This window comes from Onychostoma macrolepis, chromosome 02 (genome assembly GCF_012432095.1).
Source record: "Onychostoma macrolepis isolate SWU-2019 chromosome 02, ASM1243209v1, whole genome shotgun sequence".
Taxonomy (NCBI): Eukaryota; Metazoa; Chordata; class Actinopteri; order Cypriniformes; family Cyprinidae; genus Onychostoma; species Onychostoma macrolepis.
The window spans coordinates 17258482-17283587 of record NC_081156.1 but is presented as its reverse complement, the minus strand read 5'-3'; the positions used below and the strand labels follow the sequence as shown (position 1 = coordinate 17283587).

General features: G+C 37.1%; 1 protein-coding gene across 8 annotated transcripts in view; it reads right to left on the bottom strand.

Moving 5' to 3' along the window:
* tnika (TRAF2 and NCK interacting kinase a) overlaps positions 1–25106 on the bottom strand; it is an 86537-nt gene that overhangs the window by 17792 nt on the left and 43639 nt on the right. For 2 of the 8 annotated variants that reach the window (XM_058798434.1, XM_058798442.1), the window contains exons 4-16: positions 23805–23930; positions 17720–17830; positions 17064–17154; positions 14848–14978; positions 11416–11470; positions 9417–9495; positions 8856–9031; positions 7398–7464; positions 7097–7295; positions 5560–5670; positions 3380–3466; positions 2042–2254; positions 246–539 (exon numbers count right to left, since the gene is read on the bottom strand). In XM_058798434.1, the coding sequence (XP_058654417.1) occupies positions 246–539; positions 2042–2254; positions 3380–3466; positions 5560–5670; positions 7097–7295; positions 7398–7464; positions 8856–9031; positions 9417–9495; positions 11416–11470; positions 14848–14978; positions 17064–17154; positions 17720–17830; positions 23805–23930 (1740 nt within the window). The remainder of the gene's footprint in view (positions 1–245; positions 540–2041; positions 2255–3379; positions 3467–5559; positions 5671–7096; positions 7296–7397; positions 7465–8855; positions 9032–9416; positions 9496–11415; positions 11471–14847; positions 14979–17063; positions 17155–17719; positions 17831–23804; positions 23931–25106) is intronic. The other 6 variants (XM_058798471.1, XM_058798463.1, XM_058798480.1 and 3 more) reach the window with 4 other exon arrangements.

The following is a 25106-nucleotide window of genomic DNA, read 5'->3' as shown; positions in this document are numbered from 1 at the left end:
GGCACTGCCCACTCCCATTGTGGCACCATCAAGAGGTTCTTGGACGACACTGAGTTTGAACGCTGACCTTTGGCCATTATCTCTCGGAGCGAGTGCTCCGGGGCTGACTGGGACAGCAAGCTGTCCTCATCAAGGTCCAGACGCTCCTGGTTAATGGCGATTTGTGGGAGAAACTCATCTACATCTAGTCTATGGCACGGTGAAAGCTTCAAATATGAGGCCGAGGCCAGGTTCTCTGAACTAACCGCTTTAGTGATCACTGGGTTGGGCTTGCGTCCACGGGCCTCCTGCCCGGCCTTTTGGAAGGCCCTAAGCTGTCGCACCTGCTGGCTAATGTTTTCTCGACTCTCTTGCTGTCCTGAGACATGGAAGCCGGGCTGCTGCTGCTTCCCGTGATGTAAAGGCTTCGTGACCTGTTCTCTAATAAGGGGAAGCATTCTAGTGGGGTCTGAGGGGCTCCGGTGGGGGACGTGGCGCTGACGGGATGGGGAAGGCTTGTGGTTGATGGGTTGGATCTGTTTCAAGGGCCAGCCATGGACCTGAAACAGTGAGTCAAGAGTTTTTTGTTAAACACTGTTAAGTTCGTTAAAAAACATCTGGGCCAAGTGCATACTACAAGACTGAAACTCATATCGCTTTTTACAATGTGGTCTCAGAAAGTCTCACAACTTCCAACATGTCACCAAAGATATTCCAGTTCCATGTTTGTAGACAATAATCAAGTGTAGTGTTAAAGGTGCATTCAGTAGTTATTTAGCTACAGTTAGTGTTGCTATTCTTTGTATACTTTAGTTACCAAAACCAAAAGACTATTAGACACTGCACTGCCAATCAATCAATGTGGATCAGCACGATCGTCTCTTATGTAAAATACACTGAATTTATTATCGTGTAAACTACCCTACAAATCTTACTAGTATCACTTACCTGTCCAATACAAAAATAACTACTACTCAGGATTTTCTTTGTCATCAAATCTTGCCAAGTTGTGAATATCTTGCCAATATTTATGCTGGCTTTTTTCATCCATGTCAGTCTTTCTGTCTTCAAACCTTCACTTCACTTCTTAGTTACGGATTCTTCCATTTTCTCTTCTGGTAAAGCATGATGTGTGTGTTACATTGTCTAAGTTTTGTTCTTCACATCACCAAACAATGCCAACGAGTATGTGGATTCTGTCCAACATTTAGTAAAACACAGCAGATCATGAGTGGGGTGAAATGCACCATACATATTAACTCTTTTGATAGACAACTATTACGAGTACCGTATTCAACTTAGTCTTCACAAAAACACCATTTATTTCTTAAATGTGTAATATATATAATGTTAATTAGCACCAAACTATTGAATGCACCTTTAATGTGTGTGCTTTTGTGTGAAAACAAATTTTGAGATCTGCGATCACTAATGTTTTGTAGTGTGCGCTTGGCCTAGTGAAACAAAGACAAAACCAGAACACTGTGGGGAATTTATTTCAAAATAAAGAGTCCAGATACTCGATAAATACTGTTTCCTTCAGTTATATATATAGTGTTCTAAATGGACTGTGGTGGTCATTTTGCTGACATGCTAGAATAAAACAAGAGCGTTAATCTGTCCAGTTTCATTTTGCTGATTCAGCATCAAGTATTGTTGGACTTTCAGTAAAAGTTTCCAGGCTGGTGACCCTGAAAAATGTGCTGGAAAACATTTCTGCAGCATAACACTGTGTCCTAACCAGAGGCAATGTGTTTCCAGTGACAAGCAATTTGTCTGCCGGCACAGAATGTGTAACAGTAGGATGTGAAACAAATCAGAATATATTTGATGTTAAATGTACAGTTATTAGCATTAGGATTTTGAACAAATAACATTTCACTGTGGGGCTAGAGAGTGTGCCCTGGTACTTGTTGCTTATTATAGTCACAGATGGTCAGGACAAAAAAAAAATACAAAAAAAATAAAAAAACAGGTTTGCTTTTCACATCATCCCTGGATTAAGATAACACTGCGATGCTGGAAAACAAGACAAATTCAGTCTAATTTCAGTTTTGCTCACCACTTTGGCCCAGGCAGGTTTATCGCTTGGGTTGACTGCATCTTTATAATGATAGAGCTGCTTCTTCTCTGCAGGTCTGGAGTCTTGTTGTTGTTGCTGCTGCTGCTGCTGCTGTTGTTGTTGGAGAGAGACCAGGTAAGCCCTTTCTTGGTGGAGCTGTCTCTGCAATCTCTCTGCCTGTCTCTGTTCCTCCAGCTGTTTACGTTTATACTCCTGAAGACACAGAGAGATTATGATTTTTAAAAAAATAAAAAAATATTGCAAAACCTCAACAAGGTGCCATGCAATTGCAAGGACTTAAACACAGTACCACAAAAGCACAATGACCATACACTGGCACACATACACAATCAAAACATGCACGTGCTGGATCAATTATATGTAGCTCAAGACAAATAGGAGGATACAAATCCATGCCAGGCATAATTCTGCCTCAATGGCAGAAATCTGGAATGGTGCTACAGATGGAAAAAAGACGCAAGTACCACTCTTCTGTAAAAAAAATGTACATTTTAAGCTCAAGAATGGAGCTACCGGCAACATAAAATCCTCAAGTGCAGTTTTTCATTCTCTTTTCTCCTTTGTCTCCCTAGTGGCTTCAGTGGAAAGCACATTTTATTGCATCGTTCTGGCCTGCTCTAAACTTCCAAACTCCCAAGAGCAAAGAAAGAAAGGAAAGACCTGCTAAGGTCCACATCTCTCTGTTTCACATAAAATGCATCAAAGCAAGTGGGATTTCACAGGTACAAATGTTTTAATTTGTTAAGGATTAAAAAACAACAACAACTTTGCTCTGCTGTCATTTGCCTGTTAACTATAAATTAATTGAACACCATACATTACTTGTTTTGTTGTCTGTATTGTTTAGACAGTCTATATGCTGGCATTGATGTGTGTTGTGTAGATGAATATATCATCATGAATATACAATGTATAGAGATAGATTTAGATGTTTTTAACATTTTATGTACAATACAGTGTCATATACAGTTGCCATATACTGTACAAACAGTAGCAGGAGTAGTTAGCACAGTTGTGTTCCTAACAGTTGGAGTCATGCTGCTCAGATGGGTAATTCAGGTTCAAGTCCAGCTTACAACATAACTTCTCACTCCTCAATATGTCCCCATTGTCACCAAATAAAAAAACTCATATTTTACAAGCACAAGCTCACAAGCACAAATTTTAACACTTCAAAGCAAAATAAAACAATTGTGATTCTGCATGCACAAAAGGATGCCAAAAGATTAACAGAGATATGGGTCAGCGCAAAAGCGGGTCGGGGGAGGAGGGACAGGGTTCAGGGATACAGCAAGGCGAGTGTCTTCTCTCTGTTACCAGTAGGAGCGCCTGCTCTTGCAAAAGCTGTTGCTGCAGGATCTCGAGCTGTCTCTGTTCCTCCTCCAACTGACGACGGATATACTCCTACAGACCAGTTGCGACGCAAGATACAGAAAGACAGGAAAAAAACAGAAGAGCGAGTTTATCACAGTTTGTACAGGATTTGGAGTGAAAGTGTGACAGGAGAAGACCACAGAAGATGAATAAGTGTGAGATGGGTAGAACTGCAAAATGACAGAACGAGAGCTATCCAACTAGAACCATAGAAAGATACAATTATAGCTAGTTAGCTAGAACGACGGCTGTTAGAATGATAGCTAGCTATCTAGAAAGACAAAATCATAACTAGAACAACAGAGAGAGAACAACAGCTAGTTAGATAGAACCATAGACTCAACAATAGCTAGCTAAACATAGACCCATAGACAACTCTATATAGAACAACAGCTAGTTGGACAGAATGCCAGCTAGCTAGCGAGATAAAATGATAGACAGAACAATAGCTAACTATATATAAATATATACCAGCTATAACCATAGATTGGAAAAAGATACCTAGATAGATAATATGCTAGATAAAATAGAACAATAGTAAGAATGACAGCTAGATAGAAAGATAGCTAACTAAATTGAAACATAGCTAGGTATAACAATAGCTACCCTGTTGAAAAATCCAGCATATGCTGGTTAGGTATGTTTTGAAGCATGGCTGCTGGTTTGAGCTGGTTTAAGCTGATCATGTGCAGCAAAGGACCATCTTAAACCAGCAGCCATGCTTCAAAACATACCTAACCAGCATATGCTGGATTTTTCAACAGGGTAGCCAGCTAGAACCATAACAGAAGCTAGCTAACTGAAACAGTTGCTAGAACAATAGCAAGCTAGCTAGAACCATAGTCTGAAAAAAAAAAAAACAACAGCTAGTTAAGTAAAACCATAGTAAGAATGATATAAAGACAATAACTAGTTAGATAGAACGATAGCTAGTTAAGAAGAATGACCCTTAAGTAAATTTAAATTTACTACAAGTAAAACCAAAAAAAGAAACATGGTTACTGTAGTTGAACCATGGTTAATTTTCCTAAGGAGCTAGCTAGCTAGCCTTAACAATAGATAGAAAAATTATAGCTGCCTAGATAGAATGATAACATGATTGTTATGATAACGAAAGAAAGAAAGAAAGAAAGAAAGAAAGAAAGAAAGAAAGAAAGAAAGAAAGAAAGAAAGAAAGAAAGAAAGAAAGAAAGAAAGAAAGAAAGAAAGAAAGAAAGAAAGAAAGAAAGAAAGAAAGAAAGAAAGAAAGAAAGAAAGAAAGAAAGAAAGAAAGAAAGAAAGAAAGAAAGAAAGAAGAAAGAAAGAAAGAAGGAAGGAAAGAAAAAAATTATTTTTAGCCAGAGAAAAGTTGTGAAAAAAAGAGGGAAAAAATATGAAGTGAAAGATCAGGTACACAATTTAATGAAGTGGTGTAGACCTGTTGAATGCGTGGGAGAGAAGAGAAAGAACAGAGCTGATAGTGTGATGAGCGAAGAGGGTGTAAACGTGTGAAGAGAAAGAAAGAGCACTCGGAGTTTGTACATCGGCACACCTGAAACAGCGTGCCTGAGAGAACAAAATAGGTGGGAGAGGATATACTGATAGTGAGAGCAGAGAGAGGGGAGTGTAATCGCTGTGTTCTCAAGAGCAACCGTGAGATGATGATGGAAAAACCTTTTCAGCGCGAGCGGTGTGTGAGCGAGCACGCGGGTCAGAGCTCTGGAAAACAGCGGCCATTAAGAGAGCCATTCTTAGAATCGTACCGACAGCTCTGCGAGGTAATTAACCTAACCCACACGAATGAAAGAGAGATATTGTCTTCTATTTATCAAGTCAGTGACTCAGCCGTCCCTTCATACATCATGAGATGTGTGGGGGAATGGTTCAAGGTCATGTGGACGCACACACACATACACACACACGCACATATCCCAGTTAAGGATGTTAGATGGTCAATCTTCCTGGAGCAGATAAAGAGAAAAGCAGGAGTGCTGTGTGCTCATTTCCCGTGTCTTATCTGGCTCTCCACAGAACCTCTTCGTTACGGAGCCGTTCACAGGGTTACTTTAACAACAATTAACTTCCATTAATTGAGTGTGTAGTTGGTTTCCAGCCGTGTCATCGGAGCAGTGCTGTGTGTGTACCTGCTCCCTTTCGGCCTGTCTCCTCTCCTCCTCTCGACGGAGCTGCTCCTCATAGCGATGCCTCTGCTCCCTTTCCTGCTGCTTCCTGAGCTCACGCTCACGCCGCTGTTGCTGTGAGACGCACACACACAATCATGCAGCTGAATAACCTGTTGAGTGTAGAAGCATTTTTCCTTCCACGTACTCTGGTTTCATGTGCAGCGAGACTCCAGTAGAACTCAACTGGAGTGTGTCGTTTGTTAATGTGTGATGCTATTGGGACGTAAAATGACCATTGAGCCAGACCAGCTGATGTCCTCCATTATCCACATCAGTAGGTTAGAGCAGGGTGATATGGCAAAAATCTATACAAGTACCTCGATATTTATCTTTTGATGCCAGTATATCTCAATATTTATTTATTTGCTCTGAAAGGGTAGAGTTTTATTTTAGTAAATAATACTATATCTTCTATTTTATTTTTTATTTTGTTAAGTACTTGTTACATATTTGGGTTTAATTTCCTTCTATTTCAGTTCTAGTTTTTATTTCCATTTAATAATGTTAGCGCTCCTAATCCTAATCTTATTTCAGTTAGTTGCCAAGGCAACATTTCTAATTTTCATTTAGTTTAAGATTTTTTTCTAATATTTATATTTCGTTTCAGCTTTATTTAAACTAGCACTATTTTTATATAAGTTTTAGTTAACTATAATAACCAGATTATGTTTAATTCTTTTAATTTATAAGCACAGAAAATGTGCAATCTAATTTTATACATAAATGTTACTAAAACATTTTAATAAATGAAAAATTACCAACAAAGAATATCTTAAACATATTTGAGCAACAAACGCAGCGCAAAATTTGATTCATTGAAACTGTAAGTTTGATTAATTTACGTAAATCAATTCAAACAGACCAAGTCAAACATGTTTTCGCTACACAATAACCATTATTTTTATTATTAAGAATTATTTACAGCATTACAGTATTTAAGATTTTTAATGGCCGAACAAAAAAGTGCATTAAAATCATCGTAATAGTCACAATATTGTTTAATAAAACCAGCAAAATCACTGTGAATATTCTGCGATTATATAATATATTACCCTACATAATATATTACTCTAGGCCCTAGTAGTCATATTCCAAGAATAGACTTCACAAAAAACTAGCTTATCATTAGCATGCTGAATTTCCTGCTTCCCACAATGCACTATTCCTTAAAATAACCCTTGGCCTCAAGCTACGCTGAGCCTGGTGGTAAAGTCATCACTCGCTGTAGGAGAGGAATGCTGGTCTGCGTTTGTGTGTAACTGCTAATCTGGATGTTCTCCATATAAATACTAAAGATCTCTTACATCACTGAGCAGATCTAAGTGAGCAAATGCAGAGAGCCTCAATTCACGGATTTATATTAAGAAAAGTTCCCTTCATATGAGCTCAGAGCAGCTGAAGTTATGCCATGAGACTACAGCTGGTGTAAACCTTAGAAGTTATGGTAAACGCACTGTGGCTTGCACACAAACACACACACGCGCGCACGATGACGTACCTCTTCTAATCGGCGCCTCTGTTCTTTTTGTTCCTCAATGCGTTTCTGTCTCTCTGCCAGTAGTTGGTGCTTGTGTCCCTCATTCTGCTGTTGTTCCAGCTGCTGTCTGCGCAGGGCCTCTGATCGTTCTTTATTGGCCAGCTGCAGCCGTAGGAAATCCCGCCTCAGAGTGGACTCTCCGGGTATGTTAATGATGGAGCTGTATAGAGATGGATGAATGAATGAATGAATGAATCAGTTTGTCTCATATACCCACATCCACACATCCAGCTCAACCCCCAACACCTCATGCGGGATGTACCTGGGTTCTCCCATGTCGTGCTCCTCCTCCTCCTCTTCACTCCCGCTGTACTCGTACTCGGTCTCATCTGCAGGTGTGAAAATATCCAGCAGTCACATTTCAGACATGCAAAACCCTCCCTGATGGGATCCCCGTCAGGTACCTTGACATTCTGTGTCCTTAAAGCATCTGTCTGCTTTTAAAGTGCCAATATTCTATGATTTTGTAGCTTTTCCCTGAAGTGCACTTATGATGTTCAAGGATTCTAGCACCATTCACAAATATAATTTAGTTTTAAATGACTATTTTTCACCTTCTCTCTCTCTGACACTTAAAATTACACAAGCCACACTATCGCACCTTTAAGGGACAAGCTGTATTTAATAGAATATCTGACAAGTGGCACTTATAGCAAAGAAATGTAGCACAAACCCTTCTTTTTTTTGGAGCAAAGCATTTCCCAAAATGAACTTATGGTCAAGAGTATTAAAAATATAGTTGTTAAAAACGAGGACAAAAATTATTTGAACACTTACTGGTTGTGTCTAAATATATTTGTTAATAATTACTGTAAAACTTGATATAATATACTTGGTTTAATATTTTCATTGTGAATAAATTTTGTGGAAAATTCAAAATATGTTTTGGTGCCATTGTTTACATTAGCATTCAAAAGTTTGGAGTCGGTAAGAATTGTAAATGTTTTTGAAAGAACCAAGGCTCTATTTATCTGATCAAAAATACAACAAACAGTAATATAAAATATTATTATAATTTAAAATACCTTTTCTATTTTATATTTTGTAAACTGATATGATGGCAAAGCTGAATTTTCAGCAGCCATTACCCCAGTCTTCAGTGTCACATGAACCTTCAGAAATCATTAAAATATGTTCATTTGCTGCTCAAGAAAGATTTCTTATTATTATTATCATAGTTGAAAACACTAGAATGTGATACTTTTTTTCAGGGTTTATGATGAATAGAAGGTAAGCGGCATTAAAAAAAAAAATACAATTCTATAACAAACGTTTTACTGTCACTTTTGTTCAATTTATTAATTTCTTTAAACTGTAGTGTGTATATATTTGTAATATTTAAAAATACAAACATTCACTGATTTACTAAAATGCTTGGGTCTAAATTTTCCTCGTATAACTCTCCTCTTAATATTTATAACCGCACAGCGACATCCTTCATTTTCAACCTTTATTTTGAGAATACATCAAAGTGGCCATTTGGAGAATAGCAATACTGCTAAACTCTTATGTAATATAACTTCAAGCAGCAATTTATAGGGGCTATATGGGGGGAAAAAGACAAGCCAAATGGAAAATGGGGAATGGAGGTCATGCGTTATGTCATAAATGCTAAATGTCAGCAGAGAGCATCTGGTGAGGGCATTTTCCCAGCTGTAAAGACCAAACGGGGCATATCTGATTTGACATGTTAATATATAAAGCTGATCAGGTTGCTCACCTCTCTCGCCTCTCTTCTTCTTGGTGCGGTCGATGTGGTCCTTGAGCTGAATGCGGATCTGTCTCTCGTTGGGCAGCTCTCGAATATAGGGATGTTTGAGGAGCTGTTCTGTGCTGGGCCTCTGGTTGTGGTTTTTCACCAGACAGCTCTCAATGAACGACTGGAATTTTTTAGACCTGAAGATATGAGGAAGAGCTTGAGGGAAACGCTGCGGGCTTATCTCTCTCTTTATTTTTGGCTTCTTGTAAACAAACTCGCTCTTGCCAGATAGCTTGACAAAACAAGTTTAGGAATCATGTAATTATCAGTTGCTGTTAACAAACAGAAACCTGTACGTCTAGCGTGACAAGCAACCTTTCTCAAGGCATTGCATTCAAGTGGGCTGACATACTGAATGAAGATCACATGTGACAGATGAAGTGAACAGTGAATAAGTGTTCAGGACTTTCTGATTAAAAGTAGATGGGACAGAGTGCTTGGGAGATCTTGTTTGGTCTCGCAGAAGCTCTAGACTGGGGGTCTGTCTTTGTGACCTTTGTGAACAAAGAGAGGGGCACTCACCACTTCTTGGACTTGAGCCTGGGAGCTGGGTTTCTAGGGATCAGAAACAGGGCTCTCATTGGGTGCATATCACAAAGGGCTGTGGGGAGAGAGAGGAGAATGTTAACACTGGATGTGTTGTGCTGTCCAAAACCGTCCAGCAGATCTCAGCCTAGCTTTTAGAAATAGACAGGACTAAATATCCAGTAGAGTTTATGTGCCAAAACATAAAATCAGATTGCATATTTCTGTTTACTATCTCTTGAATGCATCATTATGATTGGACGGTGATCAGGACCATGACAAGCAGCAATATATTTATGGCTTCTATGTAAATATCCCTTACATACAACAAAGACCTGCTCTTGTCAGAAAGCACTTTTATTATGTATTGCACTCACAATGACACCCATTCAAAATGTGCACAGAAAGCTGGCTACTAAAGGCTTTATTCACACTGCAGTTAAACATGGCTCAAATTGGATTTCCCCTCTCACATGCTTGATTTACCCTTGGGGTAAAAAACGCAAAAGCAAAGCAAAACAAAAAGCAAAAAGAATTAAATTAAATTAAATAAAAATAAATAAAAACCATTTATACATTTCCAAAACCATTTAAACTATATTGATATACATTAGCACTCAAAAATTGAGACAATTGTTTTGAACAGTGACAACAGACGTCACAATGCAAATTCTAATGCTTAAATTGAGTGCATAAATTCATATTAAATTATATGACGATATTTGCTGATGATGTTAGGATGAATATTCCAGGGTGGGGTGTTTTACACATCTAGGCCAGTTTCGCAGCATTGCCTGTTCAGACAAGTGCATGATATAAGCCATATTTAAAAATCGTGTGAACACAGTCAAAGAATGTAGTTCTGACTGGTAATATATTCTATAAATGCATTCTTGAACTGACCCTAAAAAATACATCTATTTCTCAAATGTGCTGCATTAGTTTTCAGCATGCCTCAATATAAAACCTCTCACGGACAATATCAAGCATCAACAAGAGGTTAAAACTCAATTTTCAACATGCTTGTGAAGTCCAACAGCTCGCTTTCAACAAATCAACCAAATATGAAGCTAATACCAATTTTGGAACAGGATTGTGCGGCTTGAATAGATGCAGATGGCAAGTATCAGACTACATGGGCAGGTGCGAGCGAGTTCCCAGCACAGAATGGTCGCGGTTTGAGGGTACAATGTCTTTCAGTCTGGCAGCAGGGATGGCAAGCTCATTCCAAACTAGAGGACGGTCGAGCTTAGTGAGTTTGACCAGCAATGTCACTTTTGGACAAAGATCTGTTGCTACATACCGAGGGCCAATATGCCAGTGCCAACAAAAATACATGCACAAACACACATACACATTTCCATTTGTTGTCAGCAGTCACAACGGTGAGTCATCTCTCCAATGGACTACATAAAAAAAGGCAGATTTGTCCTCAAGTGCACTGCCCAGCAGCTTTCTGTCCCCTGGCCAAAGCAGTACCACCCTGCCAGGGCACCTTCCTACAGGATTATTCCCCTCTCCAGCCAGGACAAGATCACTACAGTCTGCCTGCCCTTTTGCCTATCCGTCACTGCTCAGCCATCTGTGAGACAGCCTTCCACTGAGAGCGGCTCACGTGGCTTGTCCAGACTCTGACCGTGAGGACAGTCTTATATATCCAACAGATGCAAGGAAGAGGTCGGTGACATTCACATATGTTTCAGCCAATGTCATAATGCAACGCAACTCAACATACGGCAACTTTTTATATGCGTTGGCTTGCATCCATCAAGTTTCAAAATGAAGGTACATTTATTTGCAAAATATTTAATTCATTGTAGGCACTGCTTGAGGGTAATTTAATACATTTTTTGTTAAACTTCCACAAAGTGAGGATTCTGCTTTGATGACCTTGAAAACTGAAGTAGCCCTGTCCTGATGTAACTTTGGATGGTGTATACCTTTTCTATGAAAACATAATCCCAATATAAACAAAGCAATGAACCATTTTACTCACGTGGGGCTCCTTCGGCCATCTCAATGGCTGTGATTCCCAACGACCACAGGTCACTCTGAAACACAAGAGAGGAAACTGCACATGAGAAGGGACACAATAACATAGACAAATTTAGAAATACTAGATAAACTATTACTGAACATAAAATTAACCTAGTAAAAAAAAAAAAAGTTTGTATGCCCCTTAAAATGGTGTAAAATTGGTCTGTCCCATCTAAGAGGACTTGATCTTGAATGTAAATAACCAACAGATTTTCAAACAAGAAATGTCATTTTTAAAAGTTATTGTAAATCTTTTTTCCCCTTTTTGGGGAAATCAAACAAAAACAAATTAATTGCAGTGAGATTACACTGCCTCAAAAGTTTGGAATCAGTAATATTTTTTAATGTTTTTTAAAAGAAGTTTCTTCTGCTCATCAAGGCTGCATCCATTTGATCAAATATACAGAAAAAGATTTTTGTGAAATATTATTGCAATTTAAAAAGAGTTTTCTATTTTAATATACTTTAAAATATAACTCATTTCTGTGAAGCAATGCTTCATTACTCCAGTCTTCAGTGTCACATGATCCTTCAGAAATCATTCTAATATGCTAATTTATAAATAAATGTTGAAAACCGTTGTGCTGCTTCATATTTTTTTGGGGGACCCGTGATATTGTTTTTTAGGATTAGGATAGGTTTGGGGTCAGTACATTTTTTTAAAGAAATTAATACTTTTATTCAGGAGGGATGTGTTAAATGAATAAAAAGTCATAGTAAAGACATATATTGTTAGAAAAGATTTCTATTTTGAACAAATGCTGCTTTTAAACTTTGAATTTATCAAAGAATAAAAAAAAAATATATATATATATATATATATATATATATATATATATATATATATATATATATATATATATATATATATATATATATATATATATATATATATATATATATATATATATATATATATATATATATATATATATATATATATATATATATATATATATATATATATATATATATATATATATATATATATATAACGTTCCAAAAACAATATGAAGCAGCACAACAGTTTCAACACTCATAATAAATCTGCATATTAGCATGATTTCTGAAGGATCGTGTGACACTGAAGACTGGAGTAATTATGCTGAAAATTCAGCGCTGCGTCACAGAAATAAATTCTATTTTAAAGTATATTAAAATAGGAAACCAATATTAGAAATTGCAATAAGATTTCACAATATTACTGATTTTTCTGTATTTTTGATCGAATAAATACAGCCTTGAGCAGAAGAGACTCCCTTAAAAAAAATAAAATAAAAAAATTCCTGATCCCAATCTTTTTAGCGGCAGTGTATAATCATTTAATTACCAACAACACAAAAAACCACCAAAGGGTATTATTAGGCAGAACCGTCATTGTCAGTCAAGTGTCAGAAATTGTGTTTACCTTTATGAAGGCTTTTTTTTCTAATCGTATAACACACACAGCATGTTGGACTTTAAATCTCAATTTAGATAATTATAGCTGCACTGTAAGTGTAACAACAGAAAACAGTCTGCTGAAATACACTGCAATAATGTTTTGGTCCTTACGTTAGTTTATGCAGCTCTGGAACTTTACAGTAGATGTTGATGTACTTGAACTGATTCTCGTTTTCTCCATCAAAATCCACTTTTTATTAACTCCACATTTAACACTTGTCTCTAAAGCGGTGAATACAGAACAAATCTGACAGCTATAGTGCCGGAGGAGGCTCTACCAAACTCACGAGATACCACTAACAGAAAAATATTAAATATATATTTTTAAAAATGCAGCATTCAGGAGACCTTTTTTCCCAGTGCACTGGTTAACTGCTGACCCTATTTCAGTTACTCATTCAAGAGCTGTTTTATTCATTCAGACGTTGGGATATTGGTTTTAATCTAAAACAGTCATAGTTCGCTTCAGAGCCAGAATGATTCACCCATCCCAGATTCTCTACTTTATTGCATCTCTACACACAAACGTAACCACAGGTACGTAAACAACAAACCGGTGTGATAACCTTTAGGCTCTCTTCCATGGAAGTCTGGCTGCCTGACAGTTTCTCTGGAACTCTATTGAAATCTGTTGAGTGATTTGACTACATTACATTTCAGAACACAAAGATGAGAGAAAGTTTCACCCTTCTATCATCTGTTCCTTCTTCAGAGGTAGAGCAATGAAACTGGTGTCAAATGACTATTTTTAGCATTAGATAAAAAAAAAAAAAAAAAAAAGTTATATGAAATATTCTCTAACACACAATTAATCCAGCTTGAAAAGTAGCTAGCTTTAAACGCATTCCCCATAAAAACCTCACAGGTCTCGACCTTTTTGACTGCAATCAATTGAAAATCACATAACAAATGTAAATTTTCTAATAAAAAAGTGTGGTGATAAAAACAAACAAAAACTAAAATAAGTAAAAAAACGAATAACTGCAGTAAATTAAAAAACAATGTCAAACATAATCTGAATTTAATAACCAAACATTTTGCAATCTCAAAAAACAATACAAAAAAAAAAGTAAATTTTACTCAAAAATGTAACCTTTAAGTAGCAACATATCATGGACCCTTTCTAATTTAATATTTATTTTTTAAGTCTATTTAATTTTTTATACTAGTAAGAGGGTTAAATTACAAATCTTAAGACGAACAGAAAATAAAACCGCTCACATATAATTTACATTTTTCTGAAAGTCCTTTTTCTGAGGATTTGTTGAAACAGAAAAAAATGATTTCGAACAGGAGGTGGGCAAACCTAATACAGCGCAGGCTTTTATCAGTGGTGCTGAGCATTACGTCTATGACAAGTAGGCAATTTGATATGCCAATATAAATGCCATGCAGCAGAGAGTAAAACCACTGCACACAGATGACATTTCATACTGCAATAAAATCACTTTCTTTACATTTGTCTGAGCTTTGAGCTAAACCAGGGATGAATTTTTAAACATGCATTGAAACAGACTAGAGCCTAATGCTAAAAAGAAACAAGCCAATATTTCTTTTGACAGGAAAGGGGAGGATGATTGCTTGTCCTGTTATAGTGACATTATCAATGCTGCCAGCCGCAGCACGGATCACTGTATTAGCGTGAGTGATTTGTGGATAATGGTGACTAAATTATTACCAAGGCGAGTTTATTAGATTTTGATTGCATATGCTCACGTGTGTATTGAGTAAATTGAGGAGCCGTGATCAATACTCTCCTCCTGGTTAAATCACTGCAAACCAATTTGAAATGAGAGCGCTCTTTTGTTAGAGTAGAATTTTCATTGGCTGCAGCAGCACAGAAACAAAATGCATTTGAATGCGTTTTCTCACAACGTGATTATCACTTTAAGACCATGTAAAATATCATACGTCACAGATTATATATTTCTGAGTAAGGAGCACTCACCTTATAGTCATATGTGGCATCAGGATTCTCGTCACACGCGATGACCTCCGGTGCCATCCAATAAGGAGTGCCGATGAAAGTGTTCCTGCGGCTCACAGTGCGATCCAGCTGTGCACTCACACCAAAGTCCACTGGGGTTCAAATGAAATAGATGGCAAGGAAAACAATCTGATTAGTTTTAAGTAGTGCTGTCAAACGATTAACTGCGATTAATTGCATTCAAAATAAAAGTTTTTGTTTTTGCATAATCTGTGTGTGTGATGTGTATATTTAGTGTATATATAAACACATTCATGTATATATTTAAGAAAAATATGTTACGTTTAAATTAAATATATTTATATATAATATAAATTATATGAATATAAATATATACACATGTAAATATTTTCAAAATATATGCTGTATGTGTGTGTATTTATATATACATAATAAATATACACAATACACACATTATGTAAAACAAAAACTTATTTTGGATGCGATTAATCACGATTGATTGCGAAATGCTGAGAGCTACAACAGGTTGGACTAACTGCAAGAACTATAGACCTTAATCAAGGTAGCGTCATATATAATATTTAACAGGAATGAAATCAAGACTGTGAGGGATAGAAGTACAGTGCATTCAATGGACTGTTTTGTTATTTAAAAACAAACTGATTATTCAGCTATCAGTAGTTGTGAAAATTACGAGATCTAAGACCTTTATACAACGTGTGCCATTGTAAACACTATAATCTATCCCTCACAGTCTCGTTTTCATCCACGTTAAATTCAACATGGCGTCTAACCTGATTAAGGTCTATAGGCCATGATGCAATTACTTCTCTACCACTGTGAGCAAACTAAAGTACAACTGAGGCCCTTGTTTCAATGTTATTAACCAATTATTTTAGTGTAATGTCATGTACTAACCAGATGTGATGCAATAAAGTGATAAAAGCCATCTTTAAGATTGTGTTCTGACAAGTGAAAGATTACGGTTTAGATTACAATTACTGTTGCTGTGTGAAAATTTGCAAACAAAATGCAGTCATTTCAGCTAAATTCAAGTTCATCACTTGAATTTGCTGCATTGACCAACAGCGAATGACTATTGTGTGAGTGGTGCTTTATATATTGCTATACTATTGCGAAGGAAATTTTTTGTCCGCGAAATTTCACCAAAATTCTCTAAGGTGACCACACCTTCATGCAGAGTAGCCCACTGGGGAATTTCATCAGTCCAAAAATGTCCGGTAATTAAAAGTATTTGATGTTTAATGTACAGTTCCACATTCAGTGTAGACCAATTGCTTGTCGCTGGAAACTTTTAGGGATAGTTCACCCAAAAATGAAAACTCAATTAAAATATTTTTGATGAAATCCAAGAGCTTTCTGACTCTGCATAGACAGCAAGGGAACTACCACGTTGAAGGCCCAGAAAGGTAGTAAGGACATTGTTAAAATACTTCATGTGACATCAGTGGTTCAACCTTAATTTTATGAAGCTATGAGAATACTTTTTGGGTATTCTTTTTTTTTTTTTTTTTTCCCAAAGATGAACAAAAGGTTTTGCGGGTTTGGAATGACAATTATTTTCTTTTTTTGGTGAACTGTCCCTTTAACACGCTTGCACAACATGCTAAGGGGTGAAAAAAATGTAATAAAATCAACAGCTGCTATGAAGAATTGTATTACATAAGAAGCTAGTTTAACTAGACATGATAAAATGAACAATTTAAAACATTTACACGTGATAAATCAAACAGGTGCGCTGAAATGCAAGTGCCTATGTTTTCAGGTAATTGGCCTCTCCTCAAAGCAAACACGGAGATGTAATAAGATGAAATAAAAACAAATGTTCAAGGCAGAGAGACAGAAAATAAACTATTTGTTTTGAAAATCTCCTTTCACAATCACAAACCTTTAGCATTCAGCCTTCAGGATATTTATGAAATCTGCTAGAGTCGCACTGTCAACTAAAGGATGATCAATTATTTACCCCACACAGGCTAATTGATTTACCTCTGTTCCAGCCTACTCTGTCTCACAGTCAATGCTAATTTCCTTGCTGAGTCTTAAAGGGGGCACCGCTAAAGGACAACAGCACATTAGCATTGCTGGGCCATGCTTCTTTCACATTCCTTTGCTTTGAAACCTTCTCTGCACAGTCACAATGAGGCCTGTAAATGCTATGCAAAGTTATCCGAGCCTCAGGGCTGTGCTCTTACCTAGTTTGACCTCTGCGTTCTCGGTTAGCAGCACATTCTGGCCTTTGATGTCTCTGTGGATGACTTTGTGATGGTGGAGATGAGTGAGGCCCTGGAAGAGAGACAAACATGAATTAGGAGAGAAAAAAAAGACAGAATCCTCCATTCACAAACTAGGATGTGAATGAGTACATTACATTTTACACTTAAAAAGTAACAAAAAAAAAATTGTGAAATGTGGAACAAAATGATTCATGCTCTAGATTTAAAAGGTCTTCTGAATGCATACTACATACACCACAATTTAAATATTGGACGTTAGTAAAATGAATAATTTTATTTAGCGACGATACGTTAAAATGGACAGTTACTAAAGATTCTACTAAAAATAAATAATGCTCTTTTAAACTTTATATTCATTAAAGAATCCTAGAACAATTAATTCTCAGTTTCTACAAAAATATTAAAACTGACCCCAAACTTATGAACAGTAGTGTATTTCAACTATCTAATCAAATCCTCTGTTTATATCGGACAGTCTATACTGTTAACCAGGTGGAATATCATCTCAGTAGTTTTAGACTGGTAAACAGTCTAAAACAGCAAGCATGTTCCAAATGCTAGTTTAAACACAGCAGGGATGACAGTGAATAAAGCACAGTGACTTGAGCCGTTACCCTGAGGATCTCTCTGCTAATGTAGGCAGTCCAGTCTTCCCTCAGTGAGTTGCCCTTGGTGTTCTTGATCAGGTCTGTCACTGAGCCTGCGCCACAGAACTCCATCACCAGCTGTAGAGGAGACAACACAAGTCACTTCCTGCAAATCATAATCGTCCTTTTGTCTTTCACACAGTCCCTTAAAGACTCCATTAATTCAAAGTGAGAGATTTATGGCTTTGAGTCGATGTCTGATAGCTTTGAGGTCATCTACATGCTATTGTACTGCTACATTCGCTTTTATTGCATAAAGACAATTTCAGCACTATACAGATTTGTGAACAATCAAACACTTTCTAAAATAATGTCGTTCCCCTTTAATATGTTCCGTTTCGATAGTAAAAATGGCAACACAGAAAAGAAAAGTGTTTATTAAACCATTTCAAGGGGTCTTGAAACACTTTCAACAACTTTTAGCCCCAAATCTCATTTCTGTGCAGTTGTCCCATTTATTCTGATTTTCCCCTCGCCTACCATTTGCTTATCAAAAATATATTAGAACAACCCACTTAAACTGCAAACAATCACAAATAAAACCCAAACAAACAAACAGCACGATAGGGGCTGCCTGCTTTAATCAGCCCGTTACTATTTCATGGGATTAAGGGGATTACGCCCCATTGAGCACTGGGTGAATTTTATTATATATTAAGACAGAGGGGAAAGTCCCACAGATCATTAAAAAACATGAAAAATATTGCAGCATTCAACACAAACACCCAAGTAGGGACATTCAAATGGAGGACATAAATCTTTGAGCACCGCTCAACCGCAGGCTGAGAGAGAGAGAAAGAGAGAGAGAGAGAGAGAGAGAGAGAGAGTGTCCATTAATATGCATGTGGATGCTGGGATAAATGTAGCAGACAGGAGGAAAGGCCTGTCACCATCGTCATGCGCTGAAGATCTGATCCCCTCCTCTCCCACCGGTCCATGTCTCTCAGACCCAAGATGTGCAGGGTTTAAAAGACCGCATCACTCAGGTTTTAATTGGACCTGATTTGGCTGTAAGAACGAAACTTGCTGGCAAGAGATCAGGAGGAACTTTAACTTTAATATCTGATGTGAATTTCATTTAAGATGCAATGGAGTGTAAATCTAGAAGTCCATGTCTTGTCTGACTGCTCAATTCAATAACAAAAATCAAAAAAAAAAAAAAACCACCACAACACAACCAAAGCACAAAACAAACAGGAGTGAAAAGAAAGGGATGAAAAAAAGAACAGAACACAACACTTCAAATTTTAACTCAAGTGAAATTCTGAAATGTCTTTGGAAAATTAATTGAAATAAAAGATCATCTAATAATTTTTATTTATATAGCGCCTTTCTAGCACTCAAGGTCGCTTTACAAATCAGGCTTAAGGAACAGAGACAATAGACATCAATACACACAAAAAAAAAAAAAAAAAAAATCTCTTTTCTTCAGGTGTCATGATTATTTGTAATATGAGGAAGGATAATTCCTCAGAAGCAAAAGGTGATATTACTGTAATACGGATAAGCCCATATTACTGAAGTTAATCATAGCCCATTAATCTTTGTCCATTTGTTTTCCCAGGTGGAGGCAGTGAACTCTTGCAGATGAAAACAGGATTTGTTCTCATGAAAAGGGCAACTGACAAATAACTAAATCTACTGTTCTAGTTCAGAAATCTGCAAAGATTTGTTTTGAGAAACACCTACGTTTTTTTTAAAATGCCTACCTCATGGAATTTACTCAGCGTAGAAGCTATATTTAATTTGCTGCAAATGAAAATGACAAGTACGGCCCATTAAATAGATTGCACTGTTGAGTAGCTGACTGTTTGTATAAAACATTGAAACCACATCTTTCCAGAACAAAAACAACTAAGCTATCTTGAAACCGTAGCTAGGTTACAAAAATACTAGCGATTTTTCATGCTACATGTTACCCACAAAAAATGAACACAATACACCAGTTGTGGATATGAAAATGGCTGCAAAATGTAGCTAGTCTGCTTAGCTGATCCTCAAACCCTCCGATTTAGCCTTATTCTGTAGTAATTGGAAGTGACTTGTGCTTCTAGCTCCTCTAATCGTACTTCAGCGGAGAGTGTTCTGTCTAGTCACGAGCCCTTGAGCACAACCCTCAGGTTCAAATACTCCATGTCAGAGATGTGTGCTCAACCACACAACATCCACTCAAGCTGGCTGCATCTGGAAATGGCCTACAGTTAAATAAGGAAACACTTTACATTATTCAGTTCTCTGAAACTGAACATTTGCTTCTGAGGCCAGTATGACTTAAAGGGATAGTTCACCCAAAAATGAAAATTGTCATCATTTACTCACTCTCGTGAGTTTTTCTTCCGTTGATATTTTGAAGAATGTTGGTAACCAAACATTTGTTGGTAGCCACTGACTGGTTGGTAGTCAATAGCTACCAGCAACTGTTTGGTTACCAACATTTTTCAAAAATTCTTCTTTCGTGTTCAACAGAAGAAAGAAATTCCCATTTTTTGGGTGAACTATCCCTTTAAGAAATGTGAAGTTCAAACAAGGATAAATCAATCCAAGAACAGTTGAAGTTGAGCTCAGTAATCTTGAGGTCTAAGCAAATCATAATCCACTTATGACATACAAAACCACAACAACACACATAAAGAAACATCATGTGCTCTTTGACCTCTTTAATACTTTATGAATCATGAGAAACTTCCTCTTTTATGGCGTCCTAGACAGATAAATAGCAAGAATGAGATCATTGAGCACTGCTCATGAGGCTGTGTTTTGGGTGATGGTGCTTCTCTATTTTAAGATGCTGACTCATTTTCACAGACTATCACACTCAGTCGTAGGCCGTGATTCAGCACCAATGCATGTCTCCAAGACAGAGAAGTGTACATACAGTAGGACTGCTTGATGTTTAGACATTTTCTCAGCAACATGAATCTCAACAGAATCAAAACTCAATTGCCTCAGTTCACTCCTTTGAAAAGACCAGTATATGCTGTGTTTGATGCTCATACATTAAAGGATTAATTCACTTCCAGAATAAAATTTACTCACCCCCATGTCATCCAAAATGTTCATGTCTGTCTTTCTGTTTTTGAGGAAAACATTCCAGGATTTTTCTCCATATAGGGGACTTCAATGGGGATCTACACAATCCCAGCCAAGGAATAAGGGTCTTATCAAGTGAAACGATTGGTCATTTTCTAAAAAAATAAGACTTTATATACTTTTTAACCACAAATGCTCATCTTGCACTAGCTCTGCGATGCGTGTCCACTACTTCACGCATTATGTAATCACATTGGAAAGGTCACGCGTGACGCAGGCAGAAGTAGAACTTCAAAATGGTCCGACATCGTTGTTTTACCTTTTTTTGTAAAGTACGTTTGATTTAGTCTTTGCATGTTCACTTTGTAAACACTGGGTCGATACTTTCACCTACGTCACACATGACCTTTCCAACATGATTACATAATGTGTGAAGTTGAGGACGTGCACAGATAGTGCAAGATGAGCATTTGTGTTTAAAAAAAAAAAAAAAAAAAGTATATACACATTTAAATTTTTTTTTGGAAAATGTTTAATCGTTTCGCTGGATAAGACCCTTATTCCTCAGCTGGAATTGTGTAGAGCCATTTGAAGCTGCATTAAAAACTGCAATTTGGACCTTCAACCCATTTGTCCATGTTGAAGCCCACTATATGGAGAAAAATCCCAGAATGTTTTCCTCAAAAACCTTACTGAATAAAGAAAGACATGAACATCTTGGATGACACGGGGGTTAGTAAACTATCCGGACATGGAAGTGAACTAATCTTTTAACTAACTTCATAATTTTGCCAGACCATGTAATCTTACGTCTATGTTAACCTACAAGCCTTTTTTAGTCAACCTTGCTGTTTGAACAGGAGCTCTAACAGCTAGTCCAGCAAAAACCAGCCTAAAGAAATGTGAAAATGACATGCTGGTGTAAGCTGGTCTTTTTTAAAGGGCAGGCTTTCATTGCCTCTATGCCCTCTTCAACAGACTGAAAAGAATGTGCAATGTGCTGCAAACTAATCTTTGTGCGCTAGGACAAAATTGAAGGAGTAATTTATAGGCTTCAAGCTTAATTCAGAGTCCACAGCACTAACTGCTGTGTTAAGTTAGTGCGAGCAAGTCGGTGCGAGCAATCGTAAAATAGAAAGTGCTTATGCAAGAATGGCGCTGAAGCTGAGTGCCAGAGTGAATGAATTCCCTTGGAAACATGCACGCCAACTACCTGAAGAGCAGGAGCAAAATTGAATGTGGGTTTCAATCACTTGATCATGCCAAAAGCTTCTTACCCAATCTCTGTGTCTTTAAGCTTTTGATTGGCAGGTCAGAGGGAATACTGAAGAGGTCTGTGGCCCTCGAGTCTTACAGCAGTGGGAATGTCACCCTTCATCTGAAAGGTCTGCCCATTCAAGAGCTGTCACTCAGTGCCGAGATGTGCCACAAATGCACTTCATTTCCTGCGATGTTTATCTTTATTGGTGGAGCGCTTCATCTACGTGCCCCTGTGTGTCCCTGCAGCCGCTGATAAACAACACAAATTACCCTGCCACTATCAGACCTGTCCTGTCTTTCAGCTGAGGAAGAGAAGGGAAGTGAAAGAGGAAGAGGAAAAGAGTTGGCAGGAGAAGAAAATATGGACGAGAAAAGTAAACTAGAGTGGGAGATGAAGTGAAAGAATAAGTATAGACAGCAGATGTAAATAATGCCCTCTCGACTTTACTTATTACTGAGATCATTACTTGCTTCATTATACACTCTCAGAGAAAAAGATAAACAGCTGTCACTGGGGTGGTACCCTATGTTACAAAAGCTAAAAAAAGTACATGTTTGTTGCTGCATATTAGTACCTTACAGGTACATATTAGCTCCTTTTGAAAGGGTACCACCCCAGTGACAGTTCTGTACCTTTTGTCAGTGTAGGCCAAACACTATCAGTAGAAATGGCAAAATACAGTAACTGCATCACTGGAACTGTGAAAACGACTTGCAAGTTTTAAATGTAATTGATTTGATATCAGTTTTCACACTCAGATTTTCTGCAAATCTGAGCATAGCTCAGACAAATCAGTCTTTCAAAAGACAGATCACTCATTTTCAGGAAATTGACAAATGGTGTAGTTAAAACAGGAAAAAAAAAAAAATAAATAAAAATCAAACCCATTTTTACTGGATTATTACTATTGTATACAGTGAGTACACTGTAAAAAGTGCTAAGCTGACTTAACAAAAAAAAATGAGGAAACCCGTTGCCTTAAAGTTATTAATTCTTAATTAGTTCACTTAACTTTTTTGAAATTATTTAATTAATAATTTTACGGCAACGGGTTTCCACAATTTTTTTTTTAAAGTCAAGTCAACTTATCACTTTTTACAGTATATAATTAAATATTTTCCAGTGAGCCTTGAGTTAATTTTGTGTAAAACAAGTGTTCGTTTCATTTATAAAAAAAAATTAATATAAAAAAAGTATAAGTATAGTATAATTAAATTAAATTATTTATAGCAGTGGTTCCCAATCTGTTTAATAAATGAAATTCAGATGCAAAAAAAAAAAAAATTGAATATTTTATTTAAATTTTAAATCATTCTGTGACCCGGTTTCCTGGTTGAGAACCAATGATTTATATTATACCAGCATTATATTGTTATAGAAAAACCTCATCTCTAAATATTGGCGTTGGGTATTGAAAATCCTATATTGGTCAGCCACTACATTCAAACACACATCAACAAACAACTCAGTGAGAAGAGTACATCAAAATAGACACATTCTATTATTCCAATCTTTACAAAAAGGCTTTACAAAGTCCTTAACTTTTCCCAGCAAAGATCTCCATTAACTCTCCATGACAACAAGTCTGTAGGCAAAACAACGGTGTTTCGATTCCTGTTCATCAATGTTCATTCAAGGCCCATTAATCATACACTTCCTCATAGGCCATTAAAAGACCACATATACACAGGGCAGTGTGTTTAAAGCACAGATGGATACACTCCCTCTATCTCCACTGGCACACTGGGACACGGTACTCACCCACAGCTGGTCGTCCACACCGGGAGGGTTCTTTTTAATGAAGGCACCATAGTAGGTGGCAATGTTCCTGTGGTGAGAGTATTTCTTCAGCATGTTGATCTCAGCTTTGATCTCCTCCTCTTCCTCCTGTCAAGACACATGCAGAAGAGAATCATGGGATATCTCCCTACTCTCTGATGTAAAGCTTGAGGCCTGTGGGACCACTCCAGTGACCTATAATAAGGGCTGATGGCCCACTTACAGATGCAGGTGCTTTTACATGAAATAGATGGGGGAAGGAGGGCGGAGAGCACAGGATTAGCTCTTGGCCCCAAGAATTACATCCTGACTGGAGTGTCCCTCTGGGAGCCCCTCAAGCCCCCCAACTCAATGAGCTCTTCTCAAGAGCATGCTGGACTCTGCTGATGAACAGCTATTTGAGCTAAATGACAACTCTCTTTATCTGCCCTCTCATTCACTACAGGTCAAACACATAATTTCCAGGAACAACCCATCCTAATAACTGGATTCCCTTATCACCTAACCAATGAATTTCCAGGACTTTGAGACATTTGTGTTTACCAGACGATTTTAAAAATCATCTTATAGGAAACTGCACAAAAAAAGTGCTTTCAAGCCAGTTACATATAAGAAACGCATGATGTTTGTTACAGTATAATCGACTTGGAGATTAATTTATCATTATTGGTAGACATTTAATGTTCATTTAATGCTAATGTTTCCTCTATCTAAAGCTTACTTAAAGTTCATCTTTCAAAACACTAATAATACTGCTAAAAGTATTAATTAACAAATCTAAAAATGAATGTCCACTTTTTTTAATACAGTACATAATATAATGTTGTGATACCTAAAATCACTTGTATCATTTCAAAATATATTGGTTAGCAGCCTTCACGAAAATAATTATCAGCTTATCTGTATTGGCCAGAATTATTTTTATATGCATATTTATTTATTTTCTAAATATTAACCGTAGAAATTTCCATAACTTTTCTAGATCTAGAAAACAACTTTAAAATTCCAGTTTTTCATGGGAGTCCTGAAATTATTTATGAAATGTCTCAAAACCTACTGCACTGCCAACCTAGACAGCGTTTTTGAGCATCATAGGTATTTTACAAACACTCATACATTGTCTAAAATGATGTCTATGAAGGCAGTCGATGAGGTTTTGAAACAGCCGTACAGGGAAGATGTTCGTCCTACGAAACAAGAATCCATGTAACCTGCTAATCAAGCGTTATTCACCCTGAAATAACAGGGGGCAGTCACAAGCTATTACAAACACAACCAACAGTG